General features: G+C 39.4%; 1 protein-coding gene across 1 annotated transcript in view; it reads left to right on the top strand.

Moving 5' to 3' along the window:
- Window positions 1-25,453, top strand: part of XIRP2 (xin actin binding repeat containing 2) — a 402,283-nt gene extending 376,830 nt beyond the window's left edge. Inside the window, 9 exon segments of the mRNA XM_044303644.1 lie at window positions 5,245-5,363; window positions 8,929-11,935; window positions 11,938-13,594; window positions 13,596-14,922; window positions 14,924-15,009; window positions 15,044-17,045; window positions 17,047-18,430; window positions 22,697-22,830; window positions 25,329-25,453. Coding sequence (XP_044159579.1) covers window positions 5,245-5,363; window positions 8,929-11,935; window positions 11,938-13,594; window positions 13,596-14,922; window positions 14,924-15,009; window positions 15,044-17,045; window positions 17,047-18,430; window positions 22,697-22,791 — 9,677 coding nt within the window. The 3' untranslated portion in view covers window positions 22,792-22,830; window positions 25,329-25,453.
- The last annotated feature ends 1,275 nt before the right edge of the window (window positions 25,454-26,728 follow it).

Below are 26,728 nucleotides of genomic sequence, written 5' to 3'. Positions count from 1 at the left end.
GAGAGAGCAGAGCGTCTAGGTGCAATGGTAATGCCCCGTTGCCCTTAATCTCATTTGCATATAATAAAACATAATTTTTCTCAGCCATGCGGACTCATATGAACATGGGACCAACACAGATGCCTTTAGCTGCCAAGTGCACATGTAACATGTCATGTAACATGTCAGCCAGTTTCATTGATACAAATCTGCTGACAGATGCCCTTTAAAGGAGTTATACAGGACTTACAGATGTAGCAGTGTTAACAGTCACAGTCATAACGTGTTAACTAGATTTGAGAACTAGTGATGATCAAGCATGCTTGGCCGAACACCTGTTTGGCTCGAGCATCTTGATGCTCGGCACATGGCGGTACTCGGCCGAGTACCGCATATGCTCGAGCGCCATGCTTGAGTCTCCTCCCCGCTATGCAGCCAATAAACATGCAGGTAAGTACTGCCCTCACTATACTAGTCAGTTGGAATGCATCAGATAATGCTTCCAATCGGTTAAGCACCACCCTGTCTTCCACCAAGTCTAGTCTTAGTAGCCAGGAGTCTGGTCAACACAATCCTCACCCTGATCCTCCTCCCTCCCACCATGTACAGTCGGGCAAAACAAGTGATCCCACACTCGGATATTCTGAGGACCTCTTTTCATTGCCATTTCTTGATTTGGCCCTCTTGCCAATAATGCTTGAAGAAGGACCTGAGATCTTGTGCCCTGATTCACAACCTCTTGAGCATCCACAGCCACAAGAACATGACGGTGGGGAACGGCAATTAGTGTTCAATGCGGTGGATGATGATGAGACACAGTTGCCAATGAGTCAACCACAATTACTGTCTCAAGAGGTTGAGGAAGAGGATGAGACACAGTTGCCAATCGCAGAGGTTGTAGTTAGGTCAACAAATCAGTAGGATGATCAGAGTGATGAAGTAGAAGAGGAGGTAGTGGATGATGAGGTCACTGACTCAACCTGGGAAGGTGGAAAGCCGAGCGAGGACAGCAGTACAGGGGGGGAGGGATCTGCAGCACTGCAACAGGCTGGAAGAGGCAGTGGGGGGCAAAAGGGAGAAGGCGGGCCACACCAAACATGACCAAAACTGTTTCACGGAACACACCCTTGCGGAAATCTCCCTTGCCAATGGGTAGATGTTCCACAGTATGGTGATTTTTTGAGGAAAGTGCGGACAACAAAAGAATTGTAGTTTTCAACCTGTGCCATACGAAAAGGTTGCAAACTACTATTCTTTTGTCATCCGCACTTTCCTCAAAAAAGCGCCATACTCCGTGGAACAGTTGCGGGCTTGTTTGGTGTGGCCCGCCTTCTCCATTTTGCACCCCACTGCCTCTTCCAGCCTGTTGCGGTGCTGCAGATCCCTCGCCCTCTGTACTGCTGTCCTCGCTCGGCTTTCCACCTTCCCAGGTTGGGTAGATGTTTCGCAGTAGTGCGCTTTTTTGAGGAAAGTGCGGACAACAAAAGAATAGTAGTTTGCAACCTGTGCCATACGAAAATGAGCCGGGTGTGAACACTACCTCATCACCACCAGCATGATCCGCCACATGGCATCCAAGCGCCGTAATAAGTGGGATGAACACCTGGGTCCACAATCTGTGTCTGTGTGTCACACCATTGCCTCCTCTTCCCTTATGTTATGTGCTGGCCGATACCCTGTCGAAGGCGCAGGCCCGGATGCCTCCCGCCCTGCACCTGGACCTTCGCAAGCACCATCAGAGACCACATCCACTTCCGTGTCCCAGCGCAGCGTCCAATTGTCCTTATCCAAGGCCTTTGAACACAAGCGAAAATACCCAGCCACCCACCCACAGGCCATAGCATTAAATGCGCAGTTTTCCAAATTACTGGCCCTGGAAATGTTGCCAATTAGGCTTGTAGACACTGAGGCCTTCCGCAGCCTGATGTCAGGGGTCATCCTGCGTTACGCAGTACCCAGCCTCCACTATTTTTCAACTTGTGCCGTGCCCGACTTACACCAACATGTGTCCCATAACATCACACGTGCCCTGACCAACGCAGTTACTGGGAAGGTCCACTTAACCACAGACAAGTTCATTCGGACAGGGACGCTAGATTTCCCTGATGGCACACTGGGTGAATGTTGTGGAGGCCGGGAGCGAGTCGTACCCTGGCAGGAGCAAGTCGTACCCTGGGATGGCATAGGTGCTACCGACGCCAAGGATTGCAGGCCCTACATCGATCAGGGTTTCTGCCAGCACCTACATTAGTGGCTCCAAACCCCAGTTCTCCTTTTCCGCCTCCTCCTTCACTTCCACCTCTGATTTATCCACGTGCAGCACCAGTTAGTCATCATTCAATGGCTGGAAGCAGTGTAGCACTGCAGTGGGGAAGCTGATATGCTTAGGGGACAAACAGCACACCGCTGCAGAGCTGTGGCAGGGGATAAAATACCAGACTGAGCTGTGGCTCTTGCCACTCAACCTAGAACCAGGCATGGTTGTGTCTGATAATGGCGGTAATTTGGTGGTGGCTTTGGAGCTCGGCAAGCTCAGACACATGCCATGCCTGTTCAACTTTCTTGTTCAGCGGTTTCGCAAAACCTACCCCAATTTGCCTGAGCTACTGGTGAAGGTGCGCCACGTGTGTGCACATTTTCGCAAGTCATCGACAGCTTCAGCCTGTCTGTCAACGCTGCAGCAGCGCTTGAAATTGCCAGCTCACCGGCTGTTATGCGATGTGTGCAGGCTTTGTGAGCAGAAGAGGGCAGTAGTGGAATACCAGCTGCAACATGGTCGTCACCTTTCCGAGTGGGCATGGATGTCTGACCTCTGTGAGATTTTAAGAAAATTTGAGTAATCAACACAGATGGTGAGCGGCGATAACGCTATTATCAGCGTAACCATCCCACTTATGTGTCTACTCAAACGCTCGCTGGTCACAATTAAGGATGACGCTTTTCATGTGGAAGAGGTGGAAATTGGGGAACACATTACACAGGGTGATAGCCAAACCCCCCCCCCCCCCTCAGTTTGTCTTCTCAGCGTGAATTGGACGATGAATAGGAGGAGGAGCAGGAGATGGTTGCCTCCACTACAGAGGGTAGTACCCATGGAATTTTAATTCTATCTCTTCAGTGTGGGTGGGCAGAAGAGGAGGAAGAGGATGAGGAGATTGAGAGTGATCCTCCTGATGATGACAGTGAAGTCTTGCCTGTTGGTACTCTGGCACACATGGCTGACTTCATGTTAGACTGCCTTTCCCGTGACCCACGCGTTATAAGCATTTTAGACAACACGGATTACTGGTTGTTCAACCTTCTCGAGCCCTGCTACAAAGAGAACTTCTCATCTCTCATTCCTGTGGTGGAGTGGACGAGCAAAACGGTGCAATACCAGAAGATCCTTGTTGAAAAATTGCTCCAAACATTTCCATCTGACAATGCTGGCGGCTGAGTCTGTAGTTCCTTTGCCAACCAAGGAGGGGAGACAAGGGGAACACACAGCAGTTCCAACAGAGGCAGGGCAACACACTCTAAAGCCTGGAACAGTTTCATGACACCCCGCCAGCACCCTCACCCTGATGCACGGCCTAGTGTCACAAGAAGGGAAACATTCTGGAAGATGGTGAAAAGAGTACATAGCAGACCGTGTCAGTGTTTTCAATGATCCCTCAGTGCCTTACAACTACTGGGTGTCCAAGCTGGACACATGGCACAAACTGGCACTCTACGCCTTGGAGGTGCTGGCCTGCCCTGTCACCAATGTTTTGTCTGAGCAGGTATTTAGTCCTGCTGGTGGCATTATAACAGATAAGCTTATCCTCCTGTCAACTAAAAATGCTGACAGGTTGACTCTTATAAAAATGAACAAGGCCTGGATTGACCATGACTTCTCAACTCCACCAGAGGAAAGCTGATGAACATAAAGGCACTTTAAATGTGTTGTTTGTAATGTACTAAATACACTGTATTCCCATGCACCCCTTCCACCACAAACAAGGGTATATGGTTAAATCTTCCTTTTCTCCTCCTCCTTCTCCTCCTCCATTATATCACCAAATGCTTATTCTTCGCATATAATGCCCTCGCATATATGCCCTTCGCATATAATTTTTTAGAGGGTCAGCTCACCAGCAGGCCCTCGCAAATAATGTTTTACAGGGTCAGCTCACCAGCAGGCCCTCACATATAATGTTTTACAGGGTCAGCTCACCAGCAGGCCATCGCATATGTTTTACAGGGTCAGCTCACCAGCAGGCCCTCTAATATAATTTTTTACAGGGTCAGCTCACCAGCAGGCCCCAGCATATAATTTTTTAGAGGGTCAGCTCACAAGCAGGCCCACGCATATAATGTTTTACAGGGTCAGGTCACCAGCAGGCCCTCGCATATAATGTTTTACAGCAGGCATCCTCAAACTGTGGCCCTCCAGCTGTTGTAAAACTACAACTCCCACAATGCCCTGCTGTAGGCTGATACCTGTAGGCTGTTCGGGCATGCTGGGAGTTGTAGTTTTGCAACAGCTGGAGGGTCACAGTTTGAGGATGCCTGTTTTACAGGGTCGGCTCACCAGCAGGCCTTCACCTACAATCTTTTACAGGGTCAGCTCACCTGAAGGCCATTGCATATAATGTTTTTAAGGGTCAGCTCAACTGTAGGCCCTCACCTACAACCTTTAAGAGGGTCAGCTCACCAGCAGGCCCGCACCAAAAATCTTGTACAGGGTCGGCTCACCAGCAGGCCCGCACCTAAAATCTTTTACAGGGTCATCTCACCTGAAGGACCTCACATATAATATTTTAGAGGGTCAGCTCACCTGCAGGCCCTCACCTACAACCTTTTAGAGGGTCAGCTCACCAGCAGGCCCCCACCGAAAATCTTTTACAGGGTCAGCTCACCAGCAGGCCCGCACCTAAAATCTTTTACAGGGTCAGCTCACCAGCAGGCCCGCACCTAAAATCTTTTACAGGGTCAGCTCAAAAAGCAAGGATGTAGCTGGAGAGTGGTGGGGCATTAGCCCCTGGTGCCGGATGCCAGTGAGGCGCCAACAAACCACTCTGCTTCCGCCAGAATAGTTAGATATGTATTCAGCACCGTGAATTAAATCATTGCCCTTTGGTGTAGAAAAGCCAAACTACAACTCTGAATGATGGAAGAAAAGAAAACTAGCGCCAAGGATAATAAAGGTGTTCACGTAACCCAGTAGATTGCGTTCACATTGCAACACATTACTAATCTCTAATTACTATTTATATATTATTTATGGCTTTGTGTTTTAATCAGGTTATATGGAAATCCCTAAAATTTCTGCTCAGGTCCTTAAGGAACAGTATGAAAAATCTCTCAAAGAAAAGAGTGCCAGTCTTGGAGGAACTACAGTCACACAAGGAAAACATGCAAAGGTATTTTCTGAGTCTGATCCTAATTTATTATCTAAGAAAAAAAGCCTCTCACAAGTAGTTGATAAAATGAGAATGTGCAAAAAAAAAAAGTAAAAACTACATTAGAAATTGTAATATGTATGTCTGTATGATTGAGCTTTATCTACTGCTTTATCTACTTTTCCATAAATATTTCTTTTGTATATCTATCTACATATTTAGATGAGCTGAATTTGTGATTTGCGGCTATTTTAGTTGCAGTGTCTGTGCATCATGAGTTAAAATTTATTTTTGATTTGGGGTTTCACAAGTTCATGTATTTTAGTATTGTAGGGTATGAAATTGCCCATTAGGCCATGTTAAAAAGTGACTGAATTGTTGTCAATTTTCTGTGCACATTTGGCACCAAAAAATTTGAATCAAGGTCCAGTACTACACAGTTATGTGTGGTTTTACAAAGTCACGTTCACACACTGCAAGACATGATCACAGGTTTTAGGAAATGCAGTGGGTTTTGAAGTGCTTTGCACCCTCTGTTATGCAATAGGGTGAAGTGATAGATAAACATACTTGTAGCATTTCTGCTACATTTCAGCATGATCTTAAGGGTGGTCTCACACTATGTAGAGATGAGAAAATCAATGAATTAAATTTGAACTGAATTTTCCATAAATGAGGGTCAAATCTGAATTTTTGGAGATTCGATTTGGGTGAATTTCACAAAATAGCATTGGTCATTTTTCAAATCAGAAGACTAGAAAAATAAACGGAGAGTTACATGCCATTTAAAATCTAAAATTTTAAAAGCATGTTGTATAACAAAAAAATGTCATCCCCAAAAAGCACTTGTAAAAAAACACAACTGTTTCATGGCATTTTTTTTTACATAAAAAAAAAAACATAGCAAGAAAAGGTACTTAAACTAGCTAGAAATTACAGTATGATACAGTACATATGAATAGGGGTTTGAAAACTCCATTCTCAAGTAGAATTAACCACTTCCAGGCCCAGCCATTTGCCCCCTTTCTGACCAGGCCTAATGTTGCAAATCTTAAATATGTCACTTTATGTGGTAATAACTTTGAAATGCTTTTATTTATCCAAGCCGTTCAGAGATTGTTTTCTCCTGACACATTGTAAATCATGTTAATGGTAAATTTAAGTCAATATATTTCATCTTTATTTATAGAAAAATCCAGAAGTTAATGAAAATTTGAAAAGATTCACTGTTTTTGAAATTTCAATCTCTCTGATTTTAAGACAGTGATGCCTCATAAAATACTCATTAATTAAAATTTACCATATATCTACTTTATATTGGCATTTTAGTAATGTAATGTTATTTTTTTTAGGACGTTAGAAGGTTTAGAATTTTAGAAGCAATTTTTTAAATTATTAAGAACATTTCCAAATTGAATTTTTTTAAGGACCAGTTCAGTTCTGAAGTCATTTTGAGAAGCTGACATAGTGGAAACCACCCACAAATATCCCATTTTAGAAACTACAGCCCTCAAACTATTCACAACTGGTTTTAAAAATGTTGTTAACCCTTTAATTATTATACAGGAATATGTGGTCATATTCTGCTGTATGGGCTCATGGCAGGGCTCAGAAGGCAAGGAGCGCCATATGGTTTTTGGAGGGCAGATTTTGCTTGAATGGTCTTAGGGTGCAATGTTGCGTTTGAAGAGACCCTGAGGTACCCCCACAGTGAAAACCCCAAAGTGACCACAATTTGTAAACTACACCACCCAATGAATTTTTAAGGGGTGTACCGGGCACTTTGATCCAACAGGTGTTTTATAGAATTTATAACCCTTGGCTGTGAAAATGAAAAACAGTTGCTTTAGGCCTAAATTTTATTTTTTACAAAAGATAACAGGAGAATATCGGGGGGATATTGCTACCCATTTTCTCCTCCCCAAGTGTGGTCGTAAACTGTTATTTGGGGATACACCAGGGCTCAGAAGGAAAGGAGCGGCATCTTCTGTCATGGTTTTTAAAAGCAATAACATTTTTATTTTTTGTTGACTGAGCTGTGTGAGGGCTTATTTCTTGCAGGAGAAGCTGTAGTTTTTATTGCCACCATTTTGGGGTACATTTAGCTTTCTGGTAGAATTTTATCAATTTTTTTTTAAAGGTGATCTCATTTTTCTATATTCTTCACTTAATAGGGTAAATAATGTAGATAATGTGGATAATATATTTGTAGATCCCATTGTTACAAAAATACTAAATATATCTAGTTTTTTTATTTTTATGTTTTACACAATAAGAACATTTTTAGAAAAAAATCATGTTTTGTTGTTGCCAATTTCTTAGAGCCATATTTTTTTACATTTTTCTGGCCTTGTGTGAGGGCTTGTTTTTTGCGGGTTGACCTTTTTATTGCTACCATTTTGGGCTACAAATTACTTTTTGTTGATTTGATATTATGTTTTTTGGGAGGTGCGGTAACTAAAAAAATCTGTTTTGATGTAATTTTTATTTGTTTGTTTTTTATGCTGTTCACTTGATGGGGTAGATCATGTGATATTTTTGTAGAGCCAGTTGTTACGGATGCGGCAATAACAAATATGTCTATTTTTTATTTTATTCTTTTATGTTTCACACAATAAGAAAAAAAATATATATTTTTATACTTTTTCTAGCTTTTTATGTGGGGGCTCATTTTTTGTGGGACGAGGTGACATTTTTATTGCTACTATTTTGGGGTACATATGACTTTTTGATCAATTAACATTATGTTTTTTGGGAGGTGAGGGAACTAAAAAAGCTGTTTTGGCTAATGTTTATTTATTTTATTTTTTACGGCATTCACCTGATGGGGTAGATCATGTGATATTTTTATAGAGCCAATCATCATAGATGTGGCAATACCAAATATGTTTATAATTTTTTATTATTTTTGCATTTCCTTATGTGTTCTGTTTTTTTTTTGCGGACCCATTGACTTGAATGGAGCCACGGAATGTTTTTTGCGGGCAATAACAGGACATGTTCTATATTTCAAGGGGAACGGAAAAACTGAAATACAGAAATGGAATGCATACGCAGTACATTCCGTTTTTTTTTTTTTGCCAAACCATTCAAATGAATGGTTCCGTATACGGACCGGTCCGTATACGGAACGCAAAAAACGTTTGTGTGAACGAACCCTAATTCAGTGTCTGATCATTTTAGCTAGGCCTCTATATTGATTTCGGTTGCATGATATACAAGTTGTATGAAAAAAAGATGGCTAAAGCCTGCTGTTGAGTTGCAGCAGTTTGATTATTTTCTACAGAAGCTATAGTCTGCCCATTAACACATGCAGAGCCCATGCTCTCTATTCATAATTCTTCTAAAGAAGGTATATTAGGGAACTGCAGATAACATGAGCTTGTGTTCCTCACAAAAATAAATACTATTTAGACCAAAGATGTTCTGCTTCCTCTAACAAACTCAGCTCTTCTACATGTGTTTGGTCTCATATACGTTAATTGCAGATTTAAATATTGGTGAACTGTTATTGCTTAAAACAAACATAAAGTATTGATTAAGTGTAGATCTGGGATGTTAAATCATTGTATTTTATTCTTTCAAGATATATAATGACCATCCAGAATTTGAATGGCCAGTGGTAAATGCCAACATCTCTGGCTCACCAAACATTATCCGTGATAGTATGAGTTCTTCGTTGAAAACAGAACGTACATCAAAGTCTGCTCACACTAAGTCTGTCCATTTTGGAAGCTTAGAAGAGTTTTCACTTCCTCCTCCTCCACCCCCAGATATTTTAGAGACAGATGAAATAGCAGATTTTTCCCAGTCCCCAGAACCTCCAAATGCTAATGAAAGATATGCATCTGTTTTCCCCAAAGATGCATATTCAAAGCAAAGAAATTTATATGAGCTGAAACGTTTATACAAACATATACATCCAGAAGTGAGGAAGAACCTAGAAACAGAGTATTTCAATCAGGTTTCTGATATTGTAACTAGTCAATATGATAAAAAAGGTGAAGTGCAACATGCAAGATCTGTGTTTGAAAATCCTGTTAGCAGCCCGCAAAAATGTCTTAGTCCCGAAAGAGAATATTTGGAATGGGATGAAATTTTGAAAGGAGAGGTGCAGTCTATGAGGTGGGTTTTTGAAAATCAACCTTTAGATACAATTAAAGATGAGTCAACTGAGCAGAGTCATATTAAAAGTATTGGAGAACAAGAAATTATAGCTGGAGGGGATGTAAAATATACAACATGGATGTTTGAGACACAACCAATTCATGCCCTTGGTGTTGATGCCTCAAACTCTTTGGAAAAAGCTGACAAAGTACCAGAACTTGCTAGAGGAGATGTCCGTACAGCAACATGGCTATTTGAAACACAGCCATTAGATTCTCTGAACAAAATTTACCAAGAAAATGATTCTGATACCGTTTCCACTTCTGAAGACATTCATGGAGGTGATGTAAAAGCTGGTAGATATTTTTTTGAGACTCAATACAATGACCGGTCTCTTTCTTCTGATGAAATGAAAATGCTAAGACTAAAATCAGAACTTAAAGACTTTAAAGGGGATGTGAAAACTACCATAAAGCAATTTGAAACTGACCCTAAGTATGTCTTACAAGACAGTTCTGGTAAAGTACTTGAGATAACAACAGTGTGCAGGGAAGACATTGAAAAAGGAGATGTTAAAACAGCAAGATGGATGTTTGAAACACAACCTTTGGACATGATTAATCAAGATGAAACTCAGGTCCAAGTTGTCAGAGGTATATCTATGGAAGAAAGTGTTAAAGGTGGGGTTGGAAAGGCAAGGTGGCTATTTGAAACACGTTCTTTGGATTCAATTAAAGAGGAAGATGATTCTGTTATTCAAAAGGAAGCTATCATTGGTGCAGATGTATATAAAAAATGTTGGATTTTTGAAACCCTTCCAATGGATATTTTAAAAGACAATGCAAATGAAAGGCCTCTGGAGGGTGAGGAGATAATTGGTGGCAATGTAAGTAATGCAAAATATCTATTTGAGAATGTACCAATGGATGAACTCCAAGAAATTTCTGAAGTAGGCAAACTTAAAAAAGTAGTTACCACAGAAGAGGAAAAAGGGGATGTTCGACATCAAAGATGGGTCTTTGAAACTTGTCCACTTGAACAGATTAGGGAGGAGAAGAAAACAAATATTCGTACTGTCCGTCTTGATGAAATCCAGAAAGGGGATGTTACTACCTGCAGAAATGCGTTTGAGAAAGAAGATTGGCAAACAGATGATTTCTCTTATAAAATTAAAATAGAAGATTTTGATAAGGGAGCAGTAAAGCTTAACAAGAAACTTTTTGAAACCACACCTCTGTATGCTATACAAGATCAGTTTGGACATTATCATGAAGTCAAAACAATTCGTCAAGAAGAAGTAGTAAGGGGAGATGTAAGAACATATCAATGGATGTTCGAAACAATTCCAATTGATCAGTTTGGTGAAAGTGTTGAAAACTACCAAGTTATAAGAGGAATCTCTTCTCAAGAAATACAATCTGGGGATGTCAAAAAGGGAAAGTGGCTTTTTGAGACACAGCCATTGGATTCTATTAAATACTTTAGTCATACTGAAGATGAAGAGTTGTTGAAAAAACAGAAAAATGATATTGTCAAAGGCGATGTGAGAACATGTAAATGGCTATTTGAAACCCAACCAATGGAAGACCTGTATGAAAAACAAGTGACAATGACTAGCAATGAGGAAATCCAAAAGGGAGATGTGAAATCCTGTACATGGCTTTTTGAAACTCAGGCACTTGACAAAATACAAGTTGAATCAGAAACGTCTACACTTTTGGAGAAGGAGGAAGTTGTAGGTAGAGATGTGCAATCTGTTTGCTTCCTTTTCGAGACACAAAATTTAGAACATATACAAGAAGAAGAGAAGAAAGACTTTAAACGAGTGGTTGAAATTGATATTCAGTCTGGGGACGTTTCCACCATGAAATATATTTTTGAAAACCGGGCACTAGATCAAATTAGCTCTAGTTCACAAGAAGTTCTCCAAAGGATGAAAATTATGAATTCTGAGGACCTCCAAAAGGGAAATGTATTGAATTGTCGATGGCTTTTTGAGAATCATTCTATCGATGAGATCAATGAAAACTATGAGAAAAATAAAGAGGCATATACAATCACAGATGTCCAAGGTGGTAATGTTAAAAAAGGATGTTTTATATTTGAAACTTTTTCCTTAGACCAAATTAAGGAAGATAATTCAGAAACTACTACTAAAACAGTAAACGTGGATGAAATATTTAAAGGTGATGTGAAAAACTACACAATGATGTTTGAAACTCAACCCCTTTATGCTATTCAAGATAAAGAAGGATTATACCATGAAGTTACTACAGTAAAGAAAGAAGAAATACTGCATGGCAATGTTCGTGGAACAAGATGGCTGTTTGAAACAAAACCTCTGGACTCTTTCAGTGATTCCAATGAAGTGTTTGTTATTAAGGCCGTGACACAAGAGGATATTAAAAGAGGGGATGTTAGTTCTGTAAGATGGAGATTTGAAACTCATCCCCTTGATAAGATTTCAGATGCAGATAAATTAATTTTCAGACTATTGAAAATATTATAGGTGGTGATGTGAAAGGCAACAAAGAGCTATTCGAAAAAGAGAAAAAGAGCCAGGCTGTGCGAACAGTAAGCATTAGTGAGATTAAACAAGGTAACGTTAAGACATCTACTTGGTTGTTCGAGACCCATACTCTTGATGAACTTCATGGAGAAAATTATGAGGATATTAAAAGAGTAACAATGGAGGACATCCAAAAAGGAGATGTGCAAGAAGCTGTGTGGCTTTTTGAAAACCAAAACTTAGATTCAATTAAAGAAGTCGATGAAACTGATAAAAAAGCACTAAAAGAAGAAATTCCACAGGCTGATGTAAGAACAACAACATGGCTTTTTGAAACCACGCCATTACATGAGTTTAATGAATACAAAACAGAGAAACAAGAAATCATTGGGAAGAGTATCCAAGAAACACTAAAAGAATTGTATAGCCAAAAAATTGTCAAGTCCCATGGGATTATTTTAGAAGCAGATGAAATTGGTGATGTCCGCATGGCCAAATTTCAACTCATGAATCAGGATATTCCAAAAATAGAAAAACAAGAGATTATAAGGGGAGATCTTCAAAATATAATTATGAACTTGCTGTCTCAGCAATCATCTACTGAAAGAACAGTATGTTTGAATGAGGAAGAAAAGGGCAACATCAGCTTGACAAAATCACAGTTAATGAATCAATCAACTGACATACAAGCAATGCGGGAGGACATTATTGGAGGAGATATACAGGAAGCAATAAAAAACCTTATCAGAAACAAGGATTATGGAAAACAGGGAATACTTATTCAAGAGAGTGAGAAAGGTGATATAAAAATGACAATTTACTCTTTATTTAATAAGGATGACAACCATGATTTTCAACGAGATGAAGTTGTACGTGGAGATATAAAACGTACAATTTACAACTTAAAGACCTCTGTCATGTCTGGTGAGAAGACCGAAAAGTTTAAAATAGAGGATTCGGAAAGGGGAAATGTTCAATTTTTTACTACTTGCATTGAATCTGGAGCATTAGATTACTTAAAAAGACTACATGGAGAATTTGAGGAAACAGTAGAGGAACAAACCAATGAAGAAATTGTTGGAGGTGATGTTGAAGGTACAAAATTATTACTTAAACGGCAACGATCCCAAGTTGAACGAACTGTTGATGAAGCAGATATTATCCCCGGTGATGTATATAATACAGTTAAAGTTTTTATGACTGAGCCAGAGGATAAATCATTTGATGCAAATAAAGAAGAAATTGTTAAAGGCAATTTGCAAGCAACCTTAAGTTCCCTCAGCCAAGCCATAAATCAGGCTGTAGTAGTACAGAAAGAAGAGATTATTAAAGCTGATCTCCCAGCAACACTGAAGTCACTTACTGAATCACAGTATCAAGTCAAGGATACGGAAAAGCCAGATGTCATCCCCGGAGATATTCAAGGAACCATTGATTCTTTGGAAAAAGCTGTAAAGCAGAAGAACGAGTTTGTTAAGGAGGAATTTATTCATGGCAATGTTGAGGCAGCATTAAAATCTTTAAAGGAAGCAAAACAGTCTGTAAAGCAAATAGAAAAAGAAGATATAATCAGAAGAGATGTAAGTGGAACCAAACAAAGCCTCCTAGACTCTTCTACAGAAAGAAATTATGTACAATCAAGTCAGCATTCAAGGTGATATGAAAAGTACCATGAAGACATTATTACAGCCTTCCTCTCAGACAGTCCAATGGAGAGAAAGCACTGAAGGCAATGCGAAAGACACAGTCAAAACATTTAAACAGACTAGTGAAGAAAATAATGAACTTTTGCATACAGGAGATATGGCAGGTTGGAAAACGGTCATAGTCGGTATTGATGACCAGCCAATATCAACAATCAATCAAAGAAATCTGCAAAACATTAATAATATGGAACACAAAGTTTCAGACACAGTGGTAAAAGCTGATCACAAAAGTATACAGAATATGAATGCTTTGCAGCAAAAAGTTACCAGAATGAACATAACTGAGCAAAGAGAATATAATTCACATAAGGCTTTAGCTAGTAAAGCCTGGAATAAAAGTAACATTGGTCCAGATGTCCCGATTGAATTTCCTGGAGAGCAAAGTTTCTCAGTTCAAGAATTTAACAACAGACAAAAAGAGTCACATATAGATTTAGTCAATCAAAATAAGATAATAAATCAAACTAAGCTGGCTTCCAATACATCTAGAACCACCACTATGGATGTGACTGACACTGGAGGTTTAAAAAAATCAGACCATGTTCAGAATAAAGAGAAAAATCAGCAAACCCACCAGTCAAGAATGGTTTCTGGCAATACATCCGACATTAAACGTGCACAAGTTTTGGATACTATCAATAACAATATAGACATTGCTCAGAAGGAAGAACATTCAATGGATATGATTGCTTTGCAGAAAGAAACTCAAAATATAAAAAATAAAAACACAATCACACGGAAAGCAGTCAAGGAGATGAGTGAAAACAGCAAAACAATATCTACTAGAAGTGGACATCAACTTACAAAGAACATCAAAACCACAAGCCTTAGGGAAAATCATTTAATGGACTTTCCTCCTCCTCCTCCACCACTACAGCCGTCTATGGAAGAACCTTCTTTTGCACCAACCCCACCACCACCACCACCACCGCCACCACCACTGCCAAATCAGTTTTCTCCTAAGGCATACACTGATCCCGATTATTTTCCTTCCCCTCCCCCACCAGTACTAGATAAGATGGAGAATAAAGTTTTTCCACTTCCATCAGAAACAAGTATACAGTACACAGAGAAACACAAAGATTCAACCATTAGAAAAACAGGCTTTCAATCTCATAAACAGTCATTCACAACCAGCAAAGAATCGAAGACTCAATCAAACACATTTTCAGCAGAGAAATCAAGTAAAGAATTATCACAGAAATATACAGAAAATGAAAAACCTAGGAAGACAATAAATCAAGGACCTGATGTGCTTCCCTAAGTCTAAACTGCCCGTCTTTCATACTAAATCAGGGACTATGTCAAGTACGAATATCAATAAAAACAAAACTCTTACCCAACAGTCAAAGGATTTCTCAATGTGAACAAATTAACAGCAGTCAGTCTCATTCAGGTTATTCTGAACAATCAGAATTTCATAAAGATATAGCAGTCAACAATAAAGTAGGCTTAAATGCGAAGCAAACAATGTTCTATTCTCCAGCTATATCTCCAGTGGTAAAGAATCAGACTTTATCATCTGATTTCAAAGCTTTTTCTCAAGAACAGGCATTCAGTAAGGAAATTGAGGACTTCCGTCATTCAACCTATCAAGATTATGATCAAATAGTGTGTGATCAGGAACTTGAAAGAATCCATGAGGAGTCTTTAAAGCCCAAGAAAAATGTAATTCCTTCATCTGCAGCCCAGACTAATGTGACCCAGATATCAGAACACGAAAGTATGGATGTCAGCCATGTCAATGGAAGTAAGACATCCTTCTCTGGGGAAATAGGTTCAATGAAGGCCGAAAATATAAACACCAGTCAACTAAGTGACAAGGATTTAGATCAACTGACTTGTGACCACAAACTAGAAAAAAATCATGAAGAAACATTGAAACCCAAGAGGAAGTTGTTTACTCCAAGTAGGATATCTCCAGCTATTCATGATGAAACTCCAACACCAAAACAAAAAACTTATGTCCGAAAATTTAAGACGCCTCTAATGATTGCAGAGGAAAAATATCGTCAACAAAGAGAAGAACTGGAGAAAAATAAAAATAAGACTGTATCCCAGGTTAATATATCGGTTTCTCCAGAAACACAAAGAAAGCTGGTCTCAGCAGAGAATGATTCCATCAAGTTATTGTCAACAAATTCATCACAAATAGCAGCAACGTCAACAATGGAAGCAACTCATGCACAATATGAAATGAAGGCAAAGAACAATATAGCTTCTAGTGAGGCACCTGAAGAAACATATAATAAAAATAAGCAAAAGGAGACACAATTATTGCCATCATCCTCAACTGTATTTAGCACTGTCTCAAAAGGTCAAATTCCCCCAAAAGAGACCCAATTGTTTGAACAACAAAGGTCTCAGGGTTTTAAAGAATCTCACACACAGGATCAAATATGTAAAAATATTTTTCAGAAATTTGAAAAGTCTAAACAGATGGAGCAACCTGAAATGACAAGAACGTCTTCTCCCAAAGTCAGTATTAAGTTTGACAGGGATAGCCTAGAAACAGCAAAGTCTGAAAAGAATGTTCAAGCTACAAATAATTCTGTGGGGGTGAAGCACACTGTAGACCAAGCTGTGATGCAGCAAAATGTACATGAAGAATCTTCTACCACCAAGACAACTGAACATAGGCTAAGTCAAGAATTAAAAATCCAGTCTGTGTCTCAAAGCTCAGAACAAAAACAGATTGAAAGCACAAGTAATGTCCAAGCAGTGACTAATGAGAAAGAAACCAAAACTGTGCAAAACCAGATTACAGGCTTGGGCAGCATGATGACCAAAACAATAGAGTCACCAAAGCTCCAACGAAAGCTACAAATCAATAAAGACCAAATTAAAAGTGATGTTGAAGTCAAGAAGAGTATTTCAGCAAGTGCTGGTCAGACTGTGAAACCAAAAGGTCTGTATAAACATCAGATTCATCAATCAAAAGCCCCTCTTCCACCACAACCTAAAGAACCACCAGCAGCATCAGAAAGTGTAGCCCAAAATGCTGTTACTCAAGTCAAAGAAACACATGCAACAAATGAAACCTTGGAAAGGAACTTGAATATCCACTCCGAATCCCAAAACAAAGAGGATATGAAATCATTGGATGTTATTGAATACTTAAGAAAATGTGAGGAGCTGCAGCAGACAGTGTCTAATGCAAAGCAATTGGAAGCAGATCCCCAGACATTGAATATTAACACATTTAGAACGTTTCTAAGCGTCATTCCCACCTGGTTAGTCAGTCAGGAAAAAAAGAAAAATATAGCAGATCTGGCTGCAACCAGCAGTAAGGATAATATTACAGAGCAAGTATCTTACATTAAAAACCATGCAATGGATATGAAGTCAACTTTCGAAGGCAATATACAAGCAGCTATGAGATTCCTCTTCTTTTGGCAAACGAAGAAATGAAGTAAGTACTCAGAGTGAAACATCACAACAAAAGCAGATTACTATGGTTGCAAAAAAAGTTGAGACCACAAGTAGGCAAAGAAAGATTAGCAATGACCTTGGAAGACTTCCAAGTGACATGAAGCATAGTGATATTAGGGCTTGTTCTCCTCTCCTGAAGATGCGATCTCCATCACCTACTTATATTACTATAGAATCTACTGTAAGACGTACTGACTCCCCTCAAAAAGACAGAGTTCCTTCTTCTTCTCCACTCCCTAAAGAGACAGTAACTATACCACTACCACCAAAGCGTTCCACAACACCCAAAACATCATCCCCTTCTCCGTCTCAAAAAAGTCGTTCTGAACAACTTGCAAAGCTTAAAGACACTACTGTAAAGCTCTCTCAAGGAACTACACAACCTCGAGCAATTACCCCTATTCCAGTAGTAGTTGAGAAAAAATGTGAAATAATACATTCTCCTGCCACTCTGCGAAGGCAGCTTAAAATTGAAAGCCATACTAAGGAGTCTTTCAGTACCATACCTGTTCCAGCAGAAATAACTGTCAGCACAGTAGAGGACAGAAGAGAAGTTTACGAGGAAGCTAGATTGTGTGAAAAACAACATACAGTCTCTGAAAAAGATCAAGCGCACATTCCAAAATGGCTGGGCCCAGATATGGATACATTGGATGCAAAATCAATCTTACAGACAACCAAGCTCCCTACAGATAATGTGTTTCAAACAAAATCTAAAAATGTTAATGTGAGAGATGGAGACAACCTCCACAGGAAGACTACACTAGGAGGTAGAAGTGAAGGAAACAAGACAGCCTCAAAAGAAAGTGCAAATTCTCAGTTCAGGACTCCGAGCAGTAAATTCCAAAGTGAAGAAAAGAAAGCTGTACCTAAGGAAAGCCAAGGGACATCTAATGAGCTGCCTTTACAAGGGAACGTTAGAACTGTTCCAATAAGACAGATTAGGGATCACAGAGAGAATTCTTCCAAGCAAATTTTTGTGAACCGGCACGACCAGAGCCAAGAACATTTATTCAAACCCATGATGCATCCGGAAACCATTTTACATGCTTCTGGTGTTGAAAAGATGGAGAGCAAAGTGATCAGGTCAAGAACTTCACAGAATTCAGAAGGCTTGAAGACTGGATTTGAATTCAAGCATGCACCTCCAACCTATGAGGATGTCATATCAGGTCACATGCTTGACATTTCGGCTACAGAATCCCCAGAAGAAATACTGAAGAATTTCCAAAAGACTTGGGAAGAAAGTGAAAGAGTTTTTAAGAGTCTTGGATATACTCTCTCAGACACATCTGAGGTGATAAGCAGCTACCACCAGGAAGAATTCAGAACTGGTAAATAGGCATAAGGTTTGAGTTCTTAGGTTTGCAGTTGTGAAGTTTTGTTTGCTGTTCCATTATAATAATGATTTATAATCAAATACTAACATAACTGTATTCTTGAGATTTTCTTTATCTGTTTTCTTTTCTGTTATCTTTCTGAAGGCTTCTTTCTAACCTCACGTTCTGTGTGCTTGTGACTAACAATGACTGCTGTGTTGACTGTAAAACAGAAATGAATCTCAAGGTAAAACTGACATACTTTGCATATGTTTGCATGATATTTGTCCCCATTAAACATGTTTCTACATATATCATCATATACTCCTACAATTGAACATGTCACAGGTTATTATGAATTAGTACATAACAGTTTAATATGATCGTATAATGAATGACTTATCCAGAGATAAGGCATAGTGCTAAAACATAGAAAGAAAGGAACACGCTGTCAAAGCATTCCACAAAGTAGCTGAAGGTGAGAACAGCTACAAAGAGCATCTCTTGCTCAGGAGGATCCAACCTGTCCGTGCATTAAACAGACGATGCATCAATTGCAGTAGGCATTATGTAATTTGTGTCCTAGAAAATTCTTAGGCTTCATTCAAATTTCTAAGCATTGCTGTATAGGTGCCTTCCATGACCTCATTCTCATCAAGGTTTTTGAAAAAGCATACTGACAATAAATGCACTTTTTGAAAAAAATTACAAACCTGTAGACTTTAAATAGGGAGGTTCAGAGATGGAAACCCTGTTATCCCTAGTCCTGATTGGTCTATACATATTAACAATGGTCAGCGCTCTGGTGAGAGGCAGGGAGGGAGAAATCAACAAATTGTGGAGAAGTAGAAAACTGCAGTACACTTTAATAGTAGATTGCAAGGTGATAATTGCTTTATTATAGTGCCCCAATCAGTACAGTTTTAAGGCCAACATTAGCGTTTTGGTCCATCCTGGACCTCGGTCACAGCCTATCATATACAAAACATACATGCATCCGTATATATTATCAAAGAGATAAAGTTAAAAGTCATAGAGTCTACAGAAAAAAATAGTAGACTAGAAATTATGTAAAAGTCATGTCCCCAAACTCTACAACTTTAATACTGATGACTTATCCTCTGGTAATCAGGTCAAGAACATTGCATAATTCTGAAGGCATGAAGACCGGATTTTAATCCAAGAATGCACCTGGATAGGTCATCAGTAGGCTTGAGCAAATCAAGCTTTCGATCAGAGATCCAAAGTCGATTTGTTCAAACACTTTGATTTTAATTCTGTCAAATTTGGTACGCACTGGTTCCTTGGTATCAAACCCAACTTCATATTCCTAATTTTAAATGTTTTTAAAGATGCAGAAATGAATACCGAATTCATTCACTGAAGTACATGTAGACAATACATTGTAATGCTGTACGGGGACAGGACTCTGACAGCATTAAAACATGAATTTTTTGAACGAATCGACTTCAGCTGATTTGTCAACAGTATCTGATCGTGGTGGGGGGGGGGGGTGACACCCGGGACCCCAACCTATCAGCTGTTTGAGAAGGCTCACAAAGTATAGTGCCATACATTGTATAGCGGCTGTGTTTGGTATCGCAGCTCAGCCCCATTCACTTCAATAGGGCTGAGCTGCGCCTAGGCCATGCGACCCATAAATATGTTATCACTGGCCTAGGAAAAGCTGAGAGAAGGCTGAGGCAATACTGAGAGCACAGCAGCCTTTGTAAGCAGCTGATCTGTGGGGGTCCTGGGTGTAGGACCACCACCGATGAGATACCGATGACCTATCCTAAGGATAGGTCATCAGTATTAAAATCTTTGAAAACCCCTTATTTAAACCACCCATAGAATATATGGGCACCATGAAATGGCATATGATCTATTGTGGAACATTGAAGCAATGAGCATGATATGTTAATATAGTGAAAAGCAATGTTGCAGTCACAAGCTATATAAAACAGATTGGATACATGCTGTAGCAATATCAATAGTGCGTGTAATAGATGCAACACAAGGTCATAGGTAACACATCATGTAGCAGAACATAGAATAATTGATGTAAACAATGTATTCTGTTTTAACAGCTTGTCCTCTAGTGTATATGGAACTAATGTAGGGAATAGCAGTATATAGCAATTATGAAACACTCACCATAGCAGGAATATAGCAAACATATAATGGACAGGGGCGTAGGAGTGTCAGTAAGTGTATCAAGATAGTTGTAGTGCATGTCTGGAAGGAATGTAAGCTCTGCTTCTATTCACTTGAACAGAAGCTAAGCTGCAGTATCCTAGCATGGCCACTGCACAATGTACAGGGCTGTTGCCTCCAGTTGATTAGTGGGGGTTCCTGGCATCGGATCCCCACCAATCTGATTTTGATGACCTATCTTGAGGATAGGTCATCAATATCTGTAGCCTGAGCAACCCCTTTGTCTCTCACTGTTATCACATAGAATAGTCTATACAGCTTTACCGTCCAATCACATATAAATCAATGCAATATAATTATTTTGGAAAATAACACACATACTGCAACATCTTTATAATGTCTAAGAATAGCTAAAAAGTGAGGTTACAGTATTGAGTGATGTTATTGTAAGTGGCATCTAGATAACTTCAAATAACATTGTCTGACCCTCTTTTTAATGAACTTCACGTCTGAGTCAATAAAGACGTCTTCGTAGAATAGACATTATGATAAAGTAAGTTCAGTTCGAGGAAGTTCCCACTAATTGTCAGATAATATAGAGACAGATGTTAGATTAGAATAAAGCAAAATAATAAGGTATATAACGATATGAAGACACAACCTTGGAGATGTAGTTATCTCCTGGTTTGTATGCAGTGGTATATTGTAGAGATTTTGACTGCAGCCTTTATGTTACGTATGAGTGGAGTTGTAATATCAATTTAATCAAGTGTAGCTATAAAACCCACTTAGAAAATCATTATGAGCCACTGTAGTGGTAAGTAAAAGTATACTAATGTGGGAGCTGGAATGCCGATACAGGTGTAGCAGAGTTGAGAATGCAAATTAAAATTGATAGTGCACAACAGCGAACAATTCAATGACAAATCCAACAATGCTTTAATAGAGAAATGGCAATTGCTGTGTGTGAACCGTTTTCTTTAGGGGTCAAAACACATGTTACAAACTGAGCCAAAATGGGGTCAAACTATACCTGTCTATAATCAGATGTAAAATGTGCCTCGTTCCAATGGAAACCATATTATCAAGATATTCTCTTCCAAAAACTAGCAGTGACTAACACCATATTATGGTGCCATATGAAACACCATATGGTGCCACAAGGAGCATCTATGACTACCATACAGGCTCTGTGCATGAGGAATAAGTCCATTTCCACACAATCCATTCTCAACTTGACCACCTCATACTTTACAAGCAGGGGACAAATCTGCAAACAAGTAACAAGAGGGTGAATTGCTACTTGTCTTTAACCTCCGGCATGGTGGAATGACATTTATGTGTATTACTGCATGTTAGAAGTATGGCAGTCTATTGTACATGCACAATAAGAGTCGCTCAATTTCTGCTGCCAGTTTTTTGCATGGTTCTAGTTGTTGGGACAGGTATACAGGCTCGGACTGGCCCACAGAGGTAAAGGTGAATCCCTCGATGGACCCCTGAACAAGGTGGGCTCCTTGTCTTCTACCCCCTCCACAAGTGGCACATAACACAGTAGACTTACTGCGCTACATATAGATAGGCAGTTTACAGCATATAAAAAAACTGGGTAGAATATTTAAGAAACTCCCCAGTTTATTATTATAGACATGTTCATGTGGCTGAGATGACGTATGGGTACAGAGGAAGGATAGCCAGTGTCCTCCTTTCCCAGAGACTTGCCTTCTCAAAGTTGCTGCAGGGACCCCATAATCAATCATCGTGTAGCGTCCTGCTCCTGTCTGCTGCTGTGTGAGAAAGTAATATTTGGATGTTATCCACATGGTGGGCCCCCGAAACAAATTTTACTGGTGGGCCCTAGACAGCCCAGTCCGACACTGCAGATATAGTAAAAGGTTTGTGCAAAAACAGCTTTTTAACATAAGGGAAAGTCATGAGCGTATTGGACGGTCCCTGCTCCAAGGAACAAAGTCTTCGGTGTTAGATTAACGCATTTGTGTTCAAAATTATACAAAATATTTCTGCACTGAATTAACAGCATGCAATTAAATTCAGATATTTGGAGACCTCAATCTTTTTAGTGATGCTGAAAATTCCTTTTTTGTTTTCTTTTTTTCCCATTAGAAAATACTTCCTCAGGAAAAGGAAATGTGCATCGCTTGTCAAAAGAAGGTTTACCCAATGGAATGCCTGGTGGCAGACAAGCAGACTTTTCATAAGAACTGCTTTTACTGCAACCACTGCAAAAGTAAATTAAGGTGAGTGAAGAATCAATTTGTTTCTCACGTGCAATAAAAAAATAATAATCAAAATCTGTGTTCCAAATATGACCCCCCCCCCCATACAAGACAACCATAGCCTTCGATATTAAATAAATGTTTACCTTTCAGCATACTTTTTTTGGTGGATGCCGTGTATTCTGTGCACTTTGTAATGCAGCTGAAAACAGGGTATGCTAGAGTATAACAATGGTAATGGGATCCAAATGATGCATTAGGTATATGCACCAGTTGCACCTGCACCTCTAGCCCATCCACCAACTTGCAGCTGACAATTCATGTATCCACCACATAAGGCTACTTTCACATCTGCATTTTTGCTGGATCCGGCAGGGATCAGCAAAAATGCTGCCATCATGATAATACAACCATCTGCATCCGTTATGAAAGAATCCGGTTGTATTATCTCAAAAATAGCCAGCGTTTTCTTTTGTATCAGAGAAAACAGATCCGTCTTCATTGACTTACATTGTGAGTCATGACGGATCCGTCTTGATCAGTTTACCTGGACGCACTCAGAAACGCTACTTTGGTGTGCATCATGGGAACACAATGAAATAGAACGGAATGCATTCTGGAATGAACGGAATGCATTGACAATGAATGAGGACAAAGTTGAAGTGTTTTCCCTCGCTATTGAGATCCTATGAGCCAATAGCGGAAAGAGAAAGCGTAGATGTGAAAGTAGCCTAAGAAAGTGTAGTTCAGATGGCTTTTGCTTTCCACCTTAACCAATCACAGTTCAGAAGGCACCACTGTTACATAAGGCAAAGATTTGGATATAATTGTACCCTTCCCCATTTGCTAATTCTCATCTGTCATCTAGTGGTCTAGAGCTTCCACCATGGAGAATGTGATAGAAATGGGGGCTGAGCATTTCTCTATGTATGTGGCCTGAGATAGGTCTTATGGCAGACCTACCAAGTGTGTGTATATGAGCACTGGTTTAGCTTATTTATCATGGAATTATCATGTGTATTCATTGTATAAGGCTGGGTTTATACAGGCGTTTTTGATGCATTTTTCGTTGCAATTTAGAGCGATAAAACCACCATGGGAAAAAACGCATAGGAAAAACTGAATTGAAAAATTAATGTACAAGAGGCTTTACACCTGCATTTATTCCAACAGATGAAGTGACTATAACTGCTAATGATCTGGATATGATCATCTGTTCTATCTGATGCAGCCTTTATTTGCTGGTAAAAAATGCAGCAAATTGCATAAAAAAGGAACTGTGTAAACCCAGCCAAAGCAAATATCTGAAATCAGCTATACAAGTCACACATAAATCCCATTGGAAATATCAAGTAACATCTCAGCCTTACACACTTGATAATCTGAAATTGTGTTAAAAAGTTAAAAACAGTTAAAAAGCAATGCATCGAAGTAAGTACCTTGTATTGGTGAATTAGCAATCCTGGAGAGACTTGGCAAAGCTGTGGAGGCTGCTCCTGACTCATTATATATCTCAGACTGATTAATATTTAAAGTTGTTATCTTATGAAGAAAACAAAAATCAATTTCTATATGCACCATTAGGGCTGTTTCACACGAGCGGATGCCGTGCGTGACATCCGCTGCGTGAATGACAGCCAAGACCCGATGCGGACAGCAGAAGCACGGAGCATTAACATAACATTGATAATGCTCCGTGCCTCTCTGTGATCTCTTTACTACAAAATCACAGTGAGATAAAGTTGTCACTGTGATTTCGTAGTAAAGAGGTCACAGAGAGGCACGGAGCATTATCAATCATGTTAATGCTCCGTGCTTCTGCTGTCCGCATCGGGTCTTTGCTGTCATTCACGCAGCGGATGTCACGCACGGCATCCGCTAGTGTGAAACAGCCCTTAGGGTTTAAGGATATGAAGTGGTTCCGACGCTGGTGGACTCATATAAATGGCTAGCCTGGAAAACTTGTGGATATTATGAGAGGATTGTTTGACCAGAAATCAAACATGATTAGCTGAAAACTAGTAGAGATGAGCAAATTTCCTAAAATTGGTTTAAAATTTGTTTGAATCAGCCAAAAATTTTATTTGGGAATTAATCAATTGTACTTGAATTGGAAATCAGGCCTGTCACTACAAAATGCAATTCAATCTGAAAGTACCATGATGTAGAGCAGAAGTAGCTGGGCAGATTAATATATATTTTTATGGGAAAAGATTCAGTAAAACCTGTAATTCATACATTTTTCAATAATATCAATCAACTCAGCTCCTCCTGCTCTACAACATGATGCTTCAGATTGCATAGCGTTTTGTGGTGACAGGTCCTCTTAAAATGCCTGGAAAATCATTGTCTCCCTTCCCCTATTTTTCCCTCTCTCTCTCTTTGTCTAAATCAAATCTCAAGAAATTATTTTCTAAAGAATTGCTCATCTCTACTGATAACTCATGACTAATGGAAGTAATGTTTGCACTGGTTTTGTATAAATAACGCTCTGCATTTTTCTGAACTTCTCCCCGCAGTTTAGGAAATTATGCATCTCTCCATGGACATGTATACTGCAAGACACATTTTAAGCAACTTTTCAAATCAAAAGGAAATTATGATGAAGGCTTTGGATACAAACCTCACAAAGAACGCTGGAATCCAAAAGAAACATCTACAGGTGTTGATCCTCGAGTGGAAAGACAAGACAAAAATAAATCAATGGGTAAGGAGCCAGGCACAGCAAATAATCCTCAGTGCTTAAACCCAAATGAAGATAACAAGAGTTCAGATTATGTTAGTTTGAAGAATTCTGGTGAAAGACATAAACTCAATGTAACATGGCCTCCTTCGGAAGAAAACTCTAGACAAAGTTCTATGATTGAGAAAGTTATAGTAAGCAAACCAAAATGGCCTCCTGAGGATGATGTGAAGCAAGTTGATGTGGTAAGACCTCCTCCAGAAGGAGGGGAACAAGGCAAATCTGAAAGTGAGAGGCCAGCTAATACATATAGAGAAGGAAAAGATGTAGGAGATGGTATGGGTGGAATCAAAAGCTCCTCAAATGGCATAAATGGATGTTCTAAAATGAGTGGTGCAAGTTTTGATAAAGAAGAAAATAAAAAAGTAGATGGTTTGGTGAAGGTCACAAAAATTGATGGAGATAATGAGGAAAACCGTGCAAATCAAAACAGTAACAACAACAACAACAATAATAATTGCAACATGTCTTATACAGAACATAAGGGAAATCTATCACATACGCCCAGCATAAAAGTATACCCTGAAAACATCAACAGATCAGAACCTCAATTATATCACCCAGAATTTCAGGCTGACAGCGGATATTTTAGAGATAATTTTACTATGAAAATCCATACATATGAGACAGGTGACTTAAATTCACTGGATAATAATCTATATATTTGTGAAGAAACTTTCTTTTGGGATCCTGTTAAAAATATGACAGTGGATTCAGAGAAAAATGAAGCTGAAATATCATGTTGCTGTAATACATTTCAGAAGGAAGAAATGACAAAAGCAATTGTTCTGCATGGCTTGTCAACACAGTCTCCCGCTCTTGAGAAGCCTAATGCATGTGGTTTTCAGGGCAGAGGCATAAATGAGCCATGTGTTATAGGTAGAGAGCCAATTCTACAAAGTACTTTCAGCAGAGGTTTGAAAGGAACAAGAGTGAAAGACAGTGATGCATGTCTTGAAGACATGGAATACAGTGTTACAGTCTTAAAACCCATGTTCCAAGACATCGATTGGAAAAACACAAAGCCTCCTCAGTAGTGTCTGAAAAGAGAATAATCCTCTCTATATATGAATGTAGTCACTTTTAATAAAACATGACAAAAATGGATAGAATATTTCTGGAAGTCGATCCTAACAAACTGTTTATGAAACTTTTTTCTTTTATGGAGGGAGATGA

The sequence above is a fragment of the Bufo gargarizans genome, chromosome 8, assembly GCF_014858855.1.
Source record: "Bufo gargarizans isolate SCDJY-AF-19 chromosome 8, ASM1485885v1, whole genome shotgun sequence".
Classification (NCBI taxonomy): domain Eukaryota; kingdom Metazoa; phylum Chordata; class Amphibia; order Anura; family Bufonidae; genus Bufo; species Bufo gargarizans.
The sequence above is the reverse complement of the archived record's forward strand: the minus strand, read 5'-3'. Positions and strand labels throughout refer to the sequence as shown.